The sequence below is a fragment of the Micromys minutus genome (assembly GCF_963924665.1).
Source record: "Micromys minutus genome assembly, chromosome: 5".
Taxonomy (NCBI): Eukaryota; Metazoa; Chordata; class Mammalia; order Rodentia; family Muridae; genus Micromys; species Micromys minutus.
Window position 1 is genome coordinate 80,293,507 of NC_137974.1, and position 19,544 is coordinate 80,313,050.

At 45.9% G+C, this 19,544-nt stretch overlaps 1 protein-coding gene across 2 annotated transcripts in view; it reads right to left on the reverse strand.

Annotated features, from left to right (window-relative positions):
* The window catches only part of AFF3 (ALF transcription elongation factor 3), a gene marked incomplete at both ends in the record, with an annotated part of 424,260 nt that overhangs the window by 330,348 nt on the left and 74,368 nt on the right, over positions 1–19,544 (reverse strand). The window contains 4 exons of one of the 2 annotated variants that reach the window (XM_080916707.1): positions 2,387–2,772; positions 2,890–3,202; positions 5,039–5,159; positions 7,136–7,210. In XM_080916707.1, coding sequence (XP_080772833.1) covers positions 2,387–2,772; positions 2,890–3,202; positions 5,039–5,159; positions 7,136–7,210 — 895 coding nt within the window. The remainder of the gene's footprint in view (positions 1–2,386; positions 2,773–2,889; positions 3,203–5,038; positions 5,160–7,135; positions 7,211–19,544) is intronic. The other variant, XM_080916706.1, reaches the window with a different exon arrangement.

The following is a 19,544-nucleotide window of genomic DNA, read 5'->3' on the forward strand; positions in this document are numbered from 1 at the left end:
ACACACACACATATATAGACACAAACACACATACATACACACATGGACACATATATACACAGAGATACAGATACACACACAGACACACTAATGTGCACACATACACACATACAAACACAGGCACACACACAAACCAGACACACACACAAACAAATGCACACACACTCTTCTCTCACACCAGCTTCACTGGTTCCACAAAAAAAACACTCCTATTGCCCTGTTTCTGTCAATGTGAGCATAGCCTGACTGGCACACTCAGGACAGGGTGTGAAAAAGCAGCAGACTGTCGCTTTCCAATGCTGTACGTAGGGGCAATGAAGGGGTTTCTACATGCCACCTCTCTCAGACATGGCTTTCTTGCTGTAAAATCACCAAACTGATCAGAGCAGCATTGTCCCTAATCTTGTATCCCGAATCTTGTGTCCTCAAGGGCAGCAGAAAAATGTTCAGACAACTGACAATTCACCAAATGCCTTACAAATACTGTACTGGCTTCTGTGCAGGGCTGGTGCTTTTAACCAGAACCGACTACCTCACTGGATTCTGAGTGAATAGTTACCTAATAATCAGGAGTTGCTGCCATATGAAAAACATCATTCGACCAGAAGGAAATGGTAAATGGATCCCTGAAGGTATAAGTTGGCCACCACTGTTTGAGGATAAACTAGATTTTCTCTGCCAATAGAGATCACTTGATAAAAATGTAAAACCTAAGGAGTCTGGGGAATTCAGTTTGATACGGTGGTCACCATGTGTCTCCTACAAACTTTACAAACAAATGCCTAGGCCTGAAGAGAAGGCTTAGCAGTTAAGAGCACCTGTTGCTACCTTAAGTTTTATTCTCAGGATCCATGTCAGGCAGCCGCAGCCACGTGGAATCCCAGGTCCTGGGCATCCACTATCTCTGATCTCCATGAATACCTACGTTCACGTGTACATACGTACACACAGACACATGGACACAGAGATAGACAGACATAGGCACACACACAGACATACACAGACACATACAGATACATGCATACACATACAGATATACACACACACGTACACAGACACATATACACAGACACACACACACACACACAGAGAATTTAAGAAATAAAAATAAATCTTTTTTTTAAAAGCCTGGAAAAATTACAGTTTCCTTTCCTCATCCCTAATGCTTCCTGCTTCCTAACTGCTAGAATGTATCACGAACTCGAAATCAAAAGGAGTATCGGCGCACAGGTCACCACGTTTTCTAATTAAACCTCAGTCAACACCTCCTGGAATGCAGACAGTCTGCAAAGGCAACGGGGTCACATCCCATGGAGAGTGCCTAGACGATAGTCCGGAAATGCTCTCCTCGGTCTTGTCAAAAGTGCAACAGGAGGCATCAAATCTCATGTGGTTATTAAATTGGACGAAGATGTGAGGAACACACTCTGTCACATCATTGCTCCATCTCTAAAGAAGAACCCGGCAAAGGGGGGAAAATGACTGGGCATTTCCTAAGAATGGTGTTAGGGAAAAACCATTCCAGCTTCAATGCTACATCACGGGGAGACAGCAAAAGCAAATGCGTCGTTTCTCCTCTCGTACGCTTGACGACCGTCATCAATTTGGAAGACGCTATGAGACACGCTACTGTAAAAGCACTGTTTTCCATCCAGAGTCAAATAGCTAGTCACTGCCTTAGGCTTGTGGAGGATTCTCACACTCAATGTACCCACCCCACACATTCTCTAATGCAATGAGCAAATGTGGTAGAGCAAAATCCAAGTGCAAAGCAGGGGCGTGTGAACTGGAGCGCTTCCTTCTGAGAATACGTCCATACAGCCTAACGCAAATGCCCGAGTAAGTTACTATGAATGACTGAATCTTAATCTTTATAAAATGGGTTGGATACCTAATAGATGGGAATGTCAGCCAGACTCAATATTGATTTAATACTTCCCAAATTCTTATTTACACATTGTACAAATTCATACTCCTTTAACAAAGTTTGATATAAAGCTTTTCAAAAACCGATTAAAATGTTTGGAGTTCTGAACTATTTTATAAAAATATTTTGCCTTCTTGAAAGCTGAAGTACAGCCTTTGATGTGTTTTTATATTGCTGTTTTATATCTTAACCAATACCATCTTGTTCATGAAACACCCATGAGCTCAACCAAAGGAGGAATTCCATTACTAAGTGATTCCCACAGGACCACAAACACACACATATGCGTTTTTATAAAGGACAATCTTATTATAATGAATTTGAAAATATCAAAAACTATAACTTCTAATTGAGCGCTACAAACCTTACCGCATCACTGGGGAGATGGGAGGGGTAGGAACCTGAGACTTGCCTTTACAAGTCAGGCTAAACTACTTCAGCTGCTGAGAATAGACTCACCTCTCCTTGCTTGGGGATACTGAACTTAGCAAGCTTGGCCTTCGCTCTGGCTGACTCCGGTTTGCTGGCTGGGACCCCTCTGTAGGCTGTACAGTGCACAGCAGTTTCCGTGGAGGACTTAAGCTTAGGAGACTCATCCGGAGCCTGGTCCTGGCCATCCATTGGCCGCACATAGGCAGTTGGTTTCTGCTGCACCAGGCTGGGTTTTGAAGCCAGGGATGGGGGGAAGTTCTGAACGCAGTGTCCACTGCCGCCGTGCTTGCCTGACATTCCAGGTGGCCTCTCCTGGGTCTGAAGCCCCGTCTCCACATTGCACACTTGCTTGGCCCTTGTCTGCTGTCTGCCAACACCATCTCCGAGCAAGGTTCTGAGAGAGCCCTGTTGTGCTGAGTGGGAAAAAGAAGGGGTTGACGGTGAGGACGAGGATCTCCGCACAGTGAACAGGTTTTCCACTGTGGCTTTTTGAGATCTGTACAAAGCAACTGCCTTGTGCCCCTCCTTACCTGGTCTCTGTTGGCCATCGGACGGCGGGTGCCCAGCCTTCTGCCAGCCCATGGTGCCCCTCTTGCTCTGCTGCACAGGGACAGCTGCAGGTGTGGAAGAAGCAGCGCTGCAGACGGATGAGGGCTGGGGCTGGGCTCTTGACTCTGCCGCAAAATGGTCCTCCATCTTGTTCACGGGAGTCTGAGAAACACCTGGCTTGGGGACACCAACAAGATGACTCTGGTTGGATCTATCAGTTAGAAAGTCTTTCATCTCGTCATAATTTCCTAAGGTATTCTGGATCCGGCTGGAGAGTTCATCCCCCTTGTTAGTCTGGAGAAAGAAAAATATCCATGATACTGTTAGAGACTAGACACAGGAAACAATGGGCAGGTGCCTGTCAGGGATCAAGGCCAATACACCCCGAATAAAAACTGAGGGGTGATGGGGCTGGAGAGACGGCTCAGCAGTTAAGAGCACTGACTGCTCTTCCAGAGGTCCTGAGTTCAATTCCCAACAACCACATGGTGGCTCACAACCATCTGTAATAGGATCTGATGCCCTCTTCTGGTGTGTCTGAAGACAGATACAGTGTGCTCACATAAAATAAATAAATAATTCTTTGAAAAAAAAAACAAAACAAAAACTGAGGGACGAAATCAGAGTCCTATGGGCTCTGAAGATAGCAGTTTATCTCCACATCATTCAGGAACCGGAAATTTGTGATGGATAACTTTAGGGCATATTAACAAATAGAAAGTTGTTATTATATATTGTGCTATGGGCAAAATGCATTTATTATTACTTATACATATGTATTTATTTTATATATATGTAACCTGAAAATCAGAAAATTTCACTCTAATAACTTTGTAAAATGGTCTAGATTACATCTTTCCACAATCAGTTCATTGTTGCTTTGTAGAACCACTGAAAGCTTTTCTTGAAGATTTCTCTTTTGTTGCTTCCAGATCCTAATCGAGATCCTAACTTACGGTTCTTAAGAACACGGTGTGTTAGGCTAGAGGAATCAGTAACTGAGAAGCAACACAAGACCAAATATGCCAAGTTCTCCTGCCCTAGTCCATGTTACATGCAGCCTAAAATATCTTGGATGGTGTTTCGTTTTGGAAGAGAGAGAAATCCTGTGTTGTTGATAGGAAGTACAGCAAGTGTGTGTGAGTGTAAGAAAGAGTGTGAGAGCGTGTGTGGGTGAGTGTGTGAGTGTGTGTGTGAGAGTGTATGTGTGTGTGAGTGTGTGTGTATGAGTGTATGTGCGTGAGTGTGTGTGTATGAGTGTGTGTGAGTGTGAGTATGTGTGTGAGTGTGTGTGAGAGTGTGTGTATGAATGAGTGTGTTTGTGTGTGAGAGTGTATGAATGAGTGTGTTTGTGTGTGAGAGTGTGTGTGTATGAGTGTGTGAGTGTGAGAGTGTGTGTGTATGAGTGTGTGAGTGTGAGAGTGTGTGTATGAGTGTGTGTGAGAGTGTGTGTGAGTGTGTAAGTATATGTGTGAGTGAGTTAGTGTGTTAGTGTGTATGTGTGTGTGTGTGAGTGTGAGAGTGTGTGTATGAGTGTGTGTGAGAGTGTGTGTGAGTGTGTAAGTATATGTGTGAATGAGTTAGTGTGTTAGTGTGTATGTGTGTGTGTGTGTGTGTGTGTGTGTGTGTGTGTTTATGGCAGGGAGACAACTTGCAAAAGCTGGTTCTCTTCTTCCACCATTTGGGTCCTAGAGATTAAAGTCTGGTTCTCAGGGTTGGTAACTGTCAGTCACCTCCAACCCCAGAGTCATTCTGACAATCTCCAGTCTCCTTACATGATTCACATTTATCAAATGTATAACCTAGCCTCTTTTGAATGGTGTTTCAGAGCCCAGAAAACATTACAGGGGCATTAATTTTGGAACCAAAGAGATGAAGTCAGAACTACTGATAAGAGTCATAGCAAGTGGGTCTCAGTGTCACACTTGCTGGTGAAGTCAGGGAGCCCACAGAGCCACAAAAGCTAGACACTGATACTTGGGGGTGTGAACCCCTCTGCACGTGAAGTCACAGGAGCAGGGTTATGTCCCCAGGCTAGACAGACGAAAACAAAATGGCATTTCTTACTGACACCTTTACAGGGTCTTTGCAGTGGCTGAAAGGGAAGGTGAGCAGCTGAAGACCATCTACCTTGTAGGGTTCACTGAAGAGCGAGTAACCCGAATTAAAGCCTCCGCTGTCCTGCTGCGTTTCCTGACTTCTTCTCTCTCGCTCTTTCCTCCGTAACACGTTCCTATCTGGTTCGTAGACACTGCACCAGGAGAAAGGAAAGAGAACAACCCCAAAAATTAAAGAGCCAAGCCCAAAGTCATGTACGTCTGAAGGCAGACATCTGGTTAAGACAAAGTGGCAATGACAGAATAGACAGGGATGAGATCAAAGCCAGGCTCAGCAGGCCAACGGAATTCCAGGGCTGACAATCACATTCTCCAGAAGACAGGTTCCAACCAGAATTAGACGCTTCTGCCTTATACGAGGGAACACAACTATAGACGCAGCTCTGACAGAAGATGGAGGACCCTGCTCGGGTCCATGGTAATTACTTCGATGTGTAAATACAAATTATGAGGTGACTTCCTCTGGTGACACTCAGTGCCTTGGATACTATATGGGGATGCTCCCGGCTGGGATTTTGTGTATGTGTGTGTGTGTGTGTGTGTGGCCTGTCTGTGTTTCTGTGGTGATTCTATCATTAACTAGCTCCCTGAGGAGCTGTTAAACCTCTATGCTACAGTGGGTTTCCGCGGTTTCGAGCCTCCTCCTGATATCTGTTAATCAGCCGCGTCGTCAAAGACGACTGAATCAATTCTTCCTTCTGATATATTTGACACCATCACTCCTCCTGACCATAAAAACGTGTGCTGGAGGGAGGGACTGCAGGAGGCAAAGGGGAAGGACAGAATGTCATTCCCCTCATAAGAAGAAAATAAAGGGGTAACTCAACTAGAGAGGAGAATGTGACGGGGGGGGGGGGGGGGACACGCTAGTCTTCTAGGCTCACTGGCTTAGTGTAGATGTATGCATGCACAACCCAGAAAAATTGGTACTGTCCTCATTCCTTAGCAGAAGGAATGTCTGCTCTATCTGGGGAGCAGGGTAGGAACCAAGAGGCCTACCTATTAATTAAAGGTCTTCCCAAACAGAGAGGAGACTACAGAAAAGCTACTCAACCTCTTTACCCCTGGTGTCTCCTTATGAGGCAGGGATGCCTCAGGGCACTACAGAGAGGGCAAAATGAGGGTGTGGCTGTAGGTAAATTCAGAAGAGAGAGCTAGAACACTTGGGCCTGGATATCCAGGGTGTTACTATTAAAACACAGTTAAGAAAAGGGGTTGTGGCCGAAAGAACTCTATGAAAACAATGCCTATTTTTAGCCCCTGTGTTGTGTTACACACAGAGGGCTTAAGCGACACCAGGTTACGGCGATTAGGAGGTATTCCTTGGCCCAGTTCAGCCCATGCAGCCAGGGTGTATTTTAAAGTCACTGTCTATGGGGTGACACTACACAGGCTAGTGGCAAAGCTGCCGGTGCCCCTGAGGCATTTAATTTAAATTTAAAATTAGGGAATGCTAAAATATCCAGAGCAAGGAGGCCATTAGCATTTTAATTCATCCTTAGTACATTACCCAAAGTTATTAGGTTTGGGAGCCTAACCAGTGTCCTTACATTTAAAAAAAAAAAAAAAAAATCTTCTGCCAACAGAGAGGCTCGCCCTTCCGATGTCACAGTCCATTCCTGAGCATGGCTGAGGTGACACCGAGCAACACAATATGGACCCCACTCACTCATTCAAGCCCGAAAGGGACGGCTGTGATTGGCCTGTGCTGCTGGTAGCTGCTTGCCCTGAGTCCCCCGCTTCTGTAGATGCTCCATGGGTTTCACACACCGACAGGATGGAAGACACATGATTTATGGTACAGAGGCATGACATGGGCTTTGCACATCAGGACAACTCTAGTTCGTCATCAACGGCTAACATTTAGACTTTTGTTGGCTGGCATTTGAAGGGGGTAAAAAAGACCTTGCATCTCGTGTGTCTGAACGACCCTTCCCTAGCACCGGGGGTGCCAACCTTCAAACAGAGACCTCCAAACACATACCATGCAGGCCACCCTCAGCTGGGCCAAGCCAAGCACACACAAGACTGCGGTGATGCATGGAATGGCCTTATGCGAGATGAACAGGGCAGGCTTCTGAGGAGGCCCCCCCCACACCCAAAATTATACCTCCTGCATCTGCTGGCTGATGCCTGAAATTCCAGAACTATAGAATCATTCCTCTGGCTTAGGATGTCTTCGCCCCTGGAAGAAATACAAACACCACGAGAAGAGAAGCGTGTTTTAAACCCGGCAAGACTGCATTCAGCATCTTTGCACGTACAGGTCTATCAGCGTTTCCCCCAAAGCCTATAGGAAACTGCAGGACACCGGCATGCAAGAGCACTGGGGTCCGAATGGGAGGTGTGAACCCCCCCACTGCAGTGTTAAAACAGAGGGGAAAATGCAGCTTATTTTGCAACATGGTTTAGAAATTTAAGATCGAGGCCAGGGGGTAGACGCCCATAGCCAGCTCCGTGGGTCAGATGCAGCGTGTTCCCAGGACTTTGGAATAAGAGTCAGGTCATATTTTAGAAAAGCTTGAGATGGGGGCAAACTATTCCTGTTTAAATTAACCCCTCATTCCCAGCCTCTTTGGGTCCGAAGAGACAAAAACCAAACCAGTCCAAGATGCAGTCTATGGTCAAATAAAAGTTTCCTGTGTGGTTCAGCATATATGACCAGACTATGTATGATTTCAGACTGAAGGGGCCAAACACCCTTAAAGACAAGACACCCAACAGAACAGCTGTACCTGCCATCCTTTCTCAGGGCAACCACAAAGCATGCCCAGAGCATCCACACCATCAGATGACCCAGTGTAAGACCATCGTCCATACCAAAGGAGGTTAAAGGAAACACAAAAGAAAGGCCCAGCCTCCTCCAGGCCCTTCTCTTTGGTCCCCACTCCCTGGGCGGCTCTACAGCCCCCACTGAGCAGAAGCAACCCATCCACTCCTCCTTAACTAGACCCCCCCAGGTCTTATGTCAGGCCGGAGGAGCTAAAACATTACCTGCTCATAGTGAACGCCACGCTAAGAAAAAGGCAAGTCCTCCCACTTTTCCCAATCCCTGGGTGTTCCCTACCCTCACCAGTGTTCTGAGCTCTTGCTTGTATAGACAGTAGCTGCTTGGCTAGCCCACCTCTGCACTCATTACAGAAAGTGTCCACGCATGTGCATAAGCTGGCATAAGGCCTTTCTCTTTTTCTCTCATCCTCACTCCCTAGCCCCTGGAGCAATGTGAGGGTTGTGACATTGGCTTTTAGTAGCAGAGAAGCCTTTCCCCTAATGGTGGCAAGTGGGGTCAGCTTCCTGAGGATGTGGGACTAGTCCTAGGCAATCCTCATTACCGGCAGGCTGGTGTGTACCTGTTAAACTCAGTAACTGCCATGCTGTTTTTGCCTTGCTAACAGATGGGAAAGTCTCTATCAACTGTTAAAGTTTTCCCTTATTTCCACAGAAATTACAGGAATCACATCCCTCAAATGTATATCACCAAATGCGTTTATTTATTTTGCACAGAAGTGTGCCAGTCAACTGCCACAATGTTATTTATTATTTATTACAAATGCAGAACAGCCCCAGAAAATGGAGTCTTTTAAATAAACTTTAAAAAAATGAAAAAAAACTTACTTTTAGTTTTTGTTTTTTAAAAAAAAGCAAAGTAAAAAGATAATAAAACTATTTCTGATTGTACTTCATTTACTTAATTTTAATCTTTTAAGTCAGGTCTCTTTCAGGGCTCAAGCCAAAGCCAGTTATGGAAAATAAGTAAGAGGAAACATCCAAACAAGATAATTCCCAAAACAAATCTATCCTTAATTGGTAGGTGACAAAGACGAAACTCAATAGCAATGTTTGTGACTCTGCCGAGGGAAACAAACACCTAAACAGCTTGCCATACATCTGTCTGTTGGATGTCCTTACAATGCCAGTTAGACAAAGATGGGTGTCGGGTATTATTTCGAGGTTAGCTTTTCATAATCTAATCTTCATTATGGTCACACGTGTCCATTACCCCAATACTTAAAAGATGAGAGCAAGAGGGTGTGAGACCTGACTCAGCAAAAGAAAGCTAAATAAAGCAAGGGGTTTAGGAGTTAGACCATCCCATCCTAGATCCTTAAAAAAAGACATCAGGCAGGAGAGACGGCAAAGCCCAAAACACTATTCATCTCTCTGGAAAAGAAAGGGAGCGACCCACAAACCAGGGGCATGTCCATAAGCTGAGGACACAGAAGGAAATGGGGCAGTTGAAACAAAGAAGCCATTCCCCACACAAGAAGAACAATGGAGAAAATTATGTTAGTCGTTACAATTCTTCCCAGAAAAATTATCTTTTTCTCATACACACCACACACATACACACTCACACACAGGATTGCCAAACAACCAAATTACAGATTCTAAATAGTGACAACTAGTCCTGATGGCAAAGCCAGTGATAGCAAACACTGTCAGTTTGTCCCGGTCCCTCCCACGGGGTGCTCCCTGGAAGAGAAGGTGCTGATGAATGCAGCCAACCCTGACAGCTGAGCCCAGCACTTGACCTCGCCGACTCAGCTGGCCAGGAAGAGTTGCCCTGACACACTCATCCATGTACAGCCCACCCACGTAGGGGTGCTCATCCCAAACCCACTGCCATTTCCCATGGAGGAGGCTGTCAGCAAAGGGTACGTGGAGCCAACTTCAGCCCTTGACTGGAATCACGTTTTGTTCTTTATAAAAAGATCATGCTAACTTCTGGTGTGTCTCCATTTGCTCTTGTTATAGCGAAATACCTGAGGCAGTGTACCTTATAAAGAAACAAGGTGGGTTTTTTTTTTTTTTTTTTTTTGGAGGTGGCGGGGAGCTGAATGTCCAAGGTCAGATGGTCCTATCTATTTAACCAGCAGTGATGGCCTTCTGGCTACATCACAGCATAGTCGATAGCGTCATTTGGGGGCTCATACAAGGGAGAAAGCCAAGGATTCTCCATCCATGCCCTCTTATGCAGCAGCTCACTCTTAGAACTAAACATTCTAGGAAAGAACAGTGAGCCCTTCTGATACAGAGAACACCTAGACTAGACTCCCCCTTCTCAAAACTTCTAGCCCCGCAGAAGCAGAGACTCTGCTTCCAGCAAAGGGGCCCCTGGGCATTCACTCATACCATCTCCAAACCATGGCAGCGGCTAGGTAAGCTCGGAGAAGACAGTGACCAGCTCCAGTCCTTCAGGGACTATTAGTCTGGAAACCATGTATTTAAGAGGATACTTTTCAAATAGCAGCTCCAAAGCCAACTCCTCAATTCCATAGGTGAGGAAAATAATCAAGATCAAGACTGTGGCCAATCTCTCCTGCTGCTGAGAAGCTGTCTGAGAACTAGAGAGAAAGGCAGAGGGAACTCACTCATCAACAACATAGGCACCAGATATATAGATAAGCTCCAAGCTGGGCCCTGTGGGAGGTTTGGGTGGAAGGGACCCTGAGTAGCCCATACACAGATTGCTAACATGTGGCTTTTCCAGAGCTTGGGGTGGTGACCTTTTGCCCTTGGCAGGCAAAGTGACTTCCTTAGCTAGGATTCTGTTTTCAGAATTCCGTGACCTAGGTTTGCCCACTGCCTGTCCTTACTCCGCTCAGAGCAGGCTTCTCTAGCCCTTCAAAGAGCAGAGGGATGTGGGAACCCCAGGGGACACACTCCCCTTCTTGTGTTCTCCATCAAAGATAGCTGAGCAGCCTACCACAGAGGCCCTTCTTCAGACACTGAGTTCTTGGCCAGCACACTGACAGGAATGTGGACACCCAGAAGGTGAACAGGGAGAAGAACAGCAACTGCGGGCCAGGAGGAGACTGCCATGCCTCAGAAACTCCACCACCCTCAGCCGGCAACATGAGACGCTGTGTATAATTTAAGGAGTCTAATCAAACACTCCAAATTTATAACAATTGTTTTAAATTTGATGAGTCAAACTAATTACCATCTCTTGTTATTTCTAAAGTAAACAATAGAATTCCTGCCTCAAAAGAGAGGGGAGCAAGACCGTTGAGATGCTAGTTGTCAGTTCCCTCCATCTGCAGGCTGGCTGGCCAGAAAGGCAGCCGGGATTAAGCAGGTGAAGAGAAGCAATCAGAGGCAGGAAGAAGGGCTCCCAGCTGCGGCCTCTTACGGTGGTTCTGGGTTGTGTGGGGAGAGAGGGAGTGAGGGGCGGTGAGCCTGCGGAGAGGATGCTGATGGGCCTGGGAGAGTGTGCTGGTCAATTCTGACACAACTTGACACAAACTAGAATCAGCTGGGAAGAGGCTTTTAAAGGGGGAGTGTGTACCCGGCTGGCCTGTGGGCATGTCTGTGGGGGGCTGTCTTCATTGTTAATTGGTGGGAAGACCCATTTGTGGACACCGCCATTTCATGGGCTGTATAACAAACAAGCAAGCGCTGAAGTGTGTCTTCTATCTCTGCGCTCTGACTGTCGCTCTAGCGCCTGTGTTGGCTTTCCTAAGGAGGAAGGAGCCTAATTTGGAATTGTCAGCCAAGTCAACAAAACTAGATTAGAGCAGGGTTTGATGGGTGTGTGATATGGTTGAGGCTGGTGGTGGTAATAAGGGAGGTTGTACCGGGACAGTAATGGTGGTGGTAAGGGGTGGTGGTGGTGGTGGTAGTGATGGTGATGATGGGGTTGGTAATGGTGGTGAAGGTGACAGTGACAGTAGTTACACGCCTGCTAAGGAGAGAGAACCATTCAACAGCGCACAAACAGTCCCTCAATCCCCCAGGATGATTATGATGTCTCTACTCAGTTCTCCTAGCTTTTCCTTCCTAAGTAAAGCAATTTCAGCTCCAGGCTCACGCCTTACCCTGCCAGGATGCTTGTAAGTGGACCCTTTCTTCCATGTTTGCCTCCAATCAGGAAGAATATCTACATCTTATCCTCGGTCCTGAGGGAATCGGAGCCTCCTCTATACCATGCTCTGAGAGAACTAGAGTATCACACCTAGACAGACAAACCACCCACACATACCCCAAGTGAAACTGGGGGTGATCTATGCCATTTCTCCAGACCCGTCTGACTTGTGTTAAAAATTCCAATAACGACAGCTACCACAAATGGACTTCACAGGAATTATTTCATTTAATCATCTTGAAACCCCCAAGAGCCGTTATCCTTAGTTTCCAATGACGAAAACATGAAGCTCTGAGCTTAGCTGACTGGCCCCGTCCCACAGGCAGCCAGGAGCAGCTCTTCGCTGAGAAGCCCGGCAGTCTGGCACCAGACATAGAATTCCTAGACTGCACTGCACTGCCTCTCTGGGGACAGCCCCCTGACAAGTTTTGACAAATGGTGCCCCCATCCTTTGTTAGTGAATGCCAAGCTGAGGGGGTGTTGATTTCCAGTGGCGACTATTTTGGTTCGTCCTTTTAAGATTTGCTGGCCATCTTTGATTGGGCGAATTTTTACAAAATTTTGTAGTCACAGACAAAATAAACGAAAAATAATTTTTAAAAAAAAAATCATCAAGCCAAACAAACAAAAACCACCTCCGCCAACAACAACAAGCAGCCATATATTCCTTCAACTGAGACAACCTCAGCAACGATCGACCGACTATCCCAGTCCCTGGCCGACTCCCAATCTCAAGAGTCATTTTCCTGTTTTAACTAATTCTTGAGGTGGAATTCTGTACATGGAATTCCTTAGAAATTACATATACCGCGATGAGAGCATTTTGGAACTAGCCCGGCGGAGCTGTTACGGCAACCTGGAAGGGGACCTGCTGCACCAAGTGTTCGCTGATTGTGTTCTGGGTCCAAAGACCATTTCAGCGTGTGTGCTGGGAAATGGTGACTTTGGAATCTCACTTGAAGGTATCTCCTCCAGCAGGTTCTGAGGGGGTGGGGGAGGGGTGACAAACAGATGAGAGCTTTGCATTTCTAAGGGTTAAATGTTTTTCCTGAGGGAGCCTACACAAGAACAAGTGTCAGGCGCTAATGGAATTGCCCCATGATAGATAAACTGCCAAACAGGATGACAAGCAGCTTTCAAAGAGGCTTTCCATATAGTGTAAACCAGCAGAAGTTAATTTGAGTTTCTTAACAGGACCTTTTTCCCTCCGCAGTGTGAAAGTGCCTTGGGATGAAGCAATTACTCTGATTTACCATCTTCTCCTTGGTAGAACATAAAGATGCAGCAAGCCTCACAAAAGCAGTAACTTAGCCAAATGAGACTCGCTTCTTGCAAAGTCCCTACTATGCTGTCTCCAGGCTTCCCCTCCCTGGCAGCAGCGCGGAGCTGCCATCAATCACGGGTGCCCGAGCTGACGCGGGTGGAGGAGGATGCTTCCTCTCAGGGCTGTGTGTGTTGGAGGCGGTCAATCATGTTTCCCCACGGCAAACGCTCAGTTAAATTTTGTCTTCATGTTTCCCAACTTCAGCTTCTAGGGACTTGAAGAGCCGTTTACGGATGGATGTGTCATTTTACCACATGCCTGTGTTCTAACCAGGATGCTTTGCTTACAGTCACCATCTTAGCTGCTCTGGGTCATGAGCTGGCACCTTGGGTTTGAGGGTGTCAGGATAGCCAAGTTGAACCTTCAAGTGGATAAAGTTCCTGGGCACCGAGCTGGGCAGACTGAGTGTTAGCCCTTAAAAAAATGGCCTGTCCTCTTCTGAATCCAGACCCTCAACTGGTCTGCCCAGAACCCCCAAGGAGGCATGCACCAACTCTTTGGAGTGGGCTTTCTGCAAAGGAACGAATAAATGCGGGCGACTTCTAGCTGCTGCTGCCCTGAATTAATTTACCTGTCAGGCGCAGAATGAGCTGACAGCCAGGATGAAGTCAGGCAGAGCTGACTTTAAAAAGGCTACACATGGGCCCACATACCTTCTGAGTATGGGCGCGGAGGCTCTGTTTGGTATAGGGCAATGTATCCGCTGAACTGGGAGCCTCCTGGGTCAACGAGTGGGGACCGATAAGGGAAAGCATTCTGGTGCTCTGGAGCCTCTGCAGAAAACCTGTGTCATTCCCTGAGGGATGAAGCTGGGCAGAGGTGCGGGAGCCTTGTCACAGAGAATCTGGCAAACTGGACAGCTTCTCTCCTTTCTGCAGCACTGCCCCCTCACCTACCCCACCCAACCAGACTCTGGCTCTTTTAGCTCTGTAGGCTGCCCCCACTCCTGCATCCCACAGACAAACTCACGTTGTCCCATGCGCTCGCTGTCTTGGGGTTTGCTGGCTTTTTGAGAGACACATACCCACGCATTTTCGATACCAACCCTTAAGAAGGAAAAGCGAGCAGCTCTCTCTGCCCGCTCCTCTCACGAGCCCCCTTCCCCGTTTCTGACAGGGCTTTCTACACTTGCTGGCTCTCCCCAGTGCCTGGTCTTCCATCCACGGGGTGTGCTACTTGTACTGTTCATAGATCCAGCGGCGGCCAAGCCAGGGGCAGGATCATTTCCCAACCACCCACTGCTAACAATCTTGATAGAGTATCCTTCCCTGACCCCCAAGGTACTTCTGGGCCCCGTCTGCTTTTCTGTACTTCAAGTGAAGCCTCCATGTTGACTGGGTCTCTCCTCCCATGACAGTTATCTATCTGACCAATGTCAGATTCCACCCCTGCCCACCATAGCATCCAGTCAATCCGTAGGCCAAATACTGCTGAGCTGCACCAGCTCTTTCCTCCACTGGCGCCTCCTTACCCACAACCGCCACCGGTTCCATCCAAGACCACAGGGGCAATCCCAGTGGGTCTCCTAGCTTTTCTTCCTGCCACAGTTAGGTGTCCCCTCCACATGTACTGGGGTTTGAGTGTGACTAGAATGGTCCTCTTAGGTCTATGTGTTAAGGACCTTGGTCCCCAGGGTGGTGCTACTGACAGGTAGTGGAACTTTGGAAAGAGGTGATCTTCAGTCATGGATAGCAAGGCCCCCAAAGGGGCAATGGAAGCATTAACAGTCCTCTTCTCTCTGCTCTGGTTCAAGATGTAAGAGTATGGTGTCCATACAGGCTCCCACTATGGCAAACCACCTCACTAGAGACCAGTCACACTGATGACCCAGCCTGGATTTGGACTGGAATATACACAGCTGTGTGCTAAATAAAACTATTCATTACCTAAGCTTAGCTGCCTCCTGTATTTGAAGTAAAGCAAGTCTGACCAATCTGACACTAAAGCCACGTGCTATTTCTTATCACAACACTACCCTTCCCTGAGGACGGAGGGCTGACTCAGGACCATCCCTACCCCACCCCCCCTCACCCAGCCCCAGTCTGAGATTACCTAGTCTCTAGGCCACAGTCTCTCTCTCTGAGCCTGAGTCACTTGAACCCCTTTGCTCTCCACATGCTCACCTCACCCTAAGCCCAAACCTCCCCCTTGAGTGACAGTTTCCCTCTAGAGCATGCCCACATGCATCCTGGTGCACCTAAGGAATTCCTGCATTGTACAAAGAAATCTGCAGTTTACAACCACTGTTCCTAGGCAGATTCCCCCATTACACCGCAGCTCCCTTAGAAGCCAATCCGTGTGGACCTGTAAAACTGTGCCCTTAGTGCCCCAAGAGTCCCTGGCACAGAGTGGCCATTGAAATTGCTTTCAAAAACTGTAAAAGTACAAAGTACACAAAAGTTTCTTTTTAGCTCCTTCCTTTTCCAAATGCCATCCACAGGCATGACACAACTCCAGCAAACACAACTAAAATCATTTGCGCACCGAGTCCTGAATGTTCTTTAAGATTCTGAAAGTCAGCAATCATGGGAACCATGTTACAGATGATTTTGAGCAACTGCCTGGTGCTGGGAGCTTGTAGAGAAGTTGATACTTGCTACCGCGTTTGTCCCTCTCTGCAAAGCACTTACCCTGTTTAAAAAAAATTAATAAGTGACCATACAAATACAAAAGTGAAACAAAATCCATGTGCCATAGACATCATTATAATCAGCTTGCAAAATAAAGATCTTTCATCAGTAATACAAATGGGGAGGGCTTAGACAATTAACACTCACAAAATCATCACAATCGGGAGTTTTAGTCTGTGGCAACTACAGATATTAAAACATGTATGCACTGAAATATTATATTTTGTAATTCGAAAATTAAGTAACATTTCTAACATACAAAGTGTCAGCCAGACATGGAGAGAAACATGTCTGTGGCCACAGCCTCCACAAAGCACCGTGAAGGGCATTTCTCTGGCTTCCCATGGTGAAAGCCCAGCAATCAGTGGAAGCTTGACTTGGAGGGAAACATTAAGAATGTGAATCATTCAAACGGTATGGCTCTATAACTCATCCTGTGCTGCCGACGGCAGAGATGATTAATTCTAAATATCCATATAACACAGCGGCAGTAAAGCAAGGGGTCTTCCCATAGCTGACAGCCTCCTTCACGCACATTCCCAGATCCACAAGACACGTAATCCATCATAAAAACACTGCATCTGATCCCAAGGATGTTAGCAACATTATATATTACGGTGCTATCCATGCACGGTGATAGTTACCACCACTCTTCAGGAGATGCTGCCAGGAGGACTTGAGCTCTACCCTGGTGCCTCTGCTTCCTCATTGCTTCCCTTGGCTTCTCTTCACTTCTTTGTGCCCTGCCCCACCCCCACCCCAACCAAACACAAAAAAAGTAAGTGTAACCTGGTGAACAGTAAATATAAACAGCCCTGTGATACTAGGATAAACTTTCTAATGAAAATAAGCCTACAAAAAAGGCCCTTCTGCCTCAAAACTGCTATACTTTTAACAAGTTATGTGACTCTAAAGGAGACAAGGTAGGTATTTGGTAGCACCTGAGACAGGCAGAGTCAGAGAAGAGACGCCTCATGTCTCTCTTCTCTCCCACCTTTGATCTCTGCCTAGTCAGCACATCTCAGTGTTCTGCTGAGTCAGCACATCACAGTCATCTGCTGAGTCAGCACATTTCAGTCCTGCTGAATCAGCAAGAAGCCTCCCATTCTGTTAGCGTCTAACCCAGCTTCTCAGATTTCTGGGTTCTCAGGGGGTTTCCCTCTTTGGAACTTGACAGTCTAGGCTGTGAGAATTAGCTGAGCTTGTTAAGACTAGCACAACTGAAGTGTCATATTGTCCTTTTAATATCAAAAGTCCGAAGGTGTTAACAAAAGGTAATTTCCCAGTGGGGAGCATACTACAGGTTGAGCATCTCTAGCCTGAAAATCCATGCTCTAAAACATTCTAAAATCTGAGAATGTTTTGAAAGCCAACAACATGGCACAAGAGTATATACCTACACTTCATAATGGGTCACTGTCAAAACACAGATGCACTGTGAGTTTTATGTATACAAGGTATACCTGAAACAAACAAACACATGTCACATTGTAGGCCCTATATAAATAAATATTTCTGAATCAAGAACTTAGAAATCTAATGATTTTACATTTTTGATAATGGATAACCAAGCAGGAGAAAAATTACCAAACTTGAAGGTCTCTTGAATAAGAAGTGAATGACTTAGAAGACAGAAGATACAGAAAAGAGCCCCACTGAGCCACAACATTTCTTATCTCTGGCCAAGGGGCTGGATCACTTTCAAAGAACTTATCATTGGGCCTGGGATGAGGAGACCCAGCCACTACCAAGGAAGAGACAAGCCAGGAGTCACTCTGTGTCATAGGTTCCCTCCCAGGTCAACCACAGGTAATAAAACTAATCCCCACATCGACCCGCTTCTAGGACACAAATGAGGTGACCAACAGTGGCCTGTGAAAATGTCAAAGCATTCTGCCAATGTGAAATATTACCAATATCCAGATAAGCCGTAACTCAAACGCCCACCATGAAGAGAAAGAAAACCCACTCCGCCATCTCAGACTGTAATCTGTCATTAAATACAGACCTCAATACAACTGGAAATGTAGATATCACTCCAGTGGTACACGTCAACAGCAGAACAAAAGCGAATTTAAAACCCAATACCTATCCAATCTTGGAAGACTGGTTAGGAAATTATACTGCTACGTACAACGAAAAACTAGGTAGCCATGGGCGGACTGGATCTGAATGTGCAGATGTGAAAATACCCAGGATGCAGAGTAAGAGAGAAGGGCATACTGTGAAAGAACATGGGTGATACAAACCCTTACAGAAAGCAACCGGTGTGACAGCTAAGATATCGATCTCCAAGAAGCAGGGGCTACCAAACAGGAGAGGTAACACCCCGCTCTGTTTGGAGGCTGTGTAAGCATGTACTACTTTTCTACTTCAAGGGACTGCTTGTAAGATATCAGTGGTGATGTGAGTTGTCATCTGCTTTCTGACTCCTCCGGCAGCAACATGTGCAGTGTTTCAAGTATGACGTGGGATTGTGTGCCACCCAAGACCAGAGTCCTCGCCTCCCTATGGAGCTCAGCCTACTTAGGATAACCTAAGCTGTTCTCTCTACAAATGTAACCTGTAGACTCTGGCCCCAAACAAATACTGTATCATTCAAAGACACCCTTAGTCTCTCCGCGATAACGTATGCGAGTTTTGAGGGAAAATACTGTATATACCTTAACAGTGTTAAGCTGCATCTACTCCAACAAACTGTGAGTTTGGGGGAAATAATCTACATTTTGCCCCAAAGATAGCACAAGGGTCTTCTCATATCACTTTGAGGAGCCCTTCTTGATGAACTCAACTTGCTGCCCAAAAAGAGAGAGGAGAAAAAAAAAAAACATGAAATTACACACCTGTGTCTAGGCACCATGGACTTTTCTGATTGCTCCACTCCCCTGGCTAGACTGACTGACAGCTCAGTAGACTGCCTGATGGCCTAACCCCCTGCTCAGCCTCTCTCCCACCAAAGCTCTCCCATCCTCGGAATTCCATCAAAGCTTCCTTCAGTTATTGTACCAACGCTAATTCCCATTTTCAGTTTGTCAAGGCTTGTTTACCATTTGAGAACTAATAGTTCCCATCTCTTTTTTAGTCAATAAGTAATACTATTTTCAATCAAAATAAATTATTCTGAAGATTACACTGTTTCCTTTTGCCCCAAGGATTTCGATTTTGAATGGTTGTCACTGACCAGCATCCACAAACCTTTTATACCATGGAAGCCATCAATAATGCAACACTACTCTGGAATTATTATTAAGCAGATCAGATTTTTCTTAAACACTAAAGCTTAAGATGAACAGACTCTCATTCTTTTACTATGAAAATATTTGTAATACTAAAAATTCAACATGTCATTTCCTAGTCACATAAATTATTAAATGCTTTGAATTCTTGAAAGATTAATAAATGCTGAGTGTTACATATTTTCACTGATAATCAGAAAAACATAACTATTAAAGGTAAAACCATTTTTACCTTCCTTTTGGAAGAAATTTTCTAAAACTCAGTAGTGTTAAGGGTCAGGTTACACTGGTTTTTCACACAGGTAAAGGGCGATACCAGAATAAACAGACTGAAGACAATTTTGTAATCTGCAAGATATTCCTAGAACCTTAAAAAGTAACCTGTAGCCTTAAAACTATCTCTCTGGGTATATTAAAAAAACTATATTGTCAGAAATATATGGGTTTATGTCCATTTATTTTCA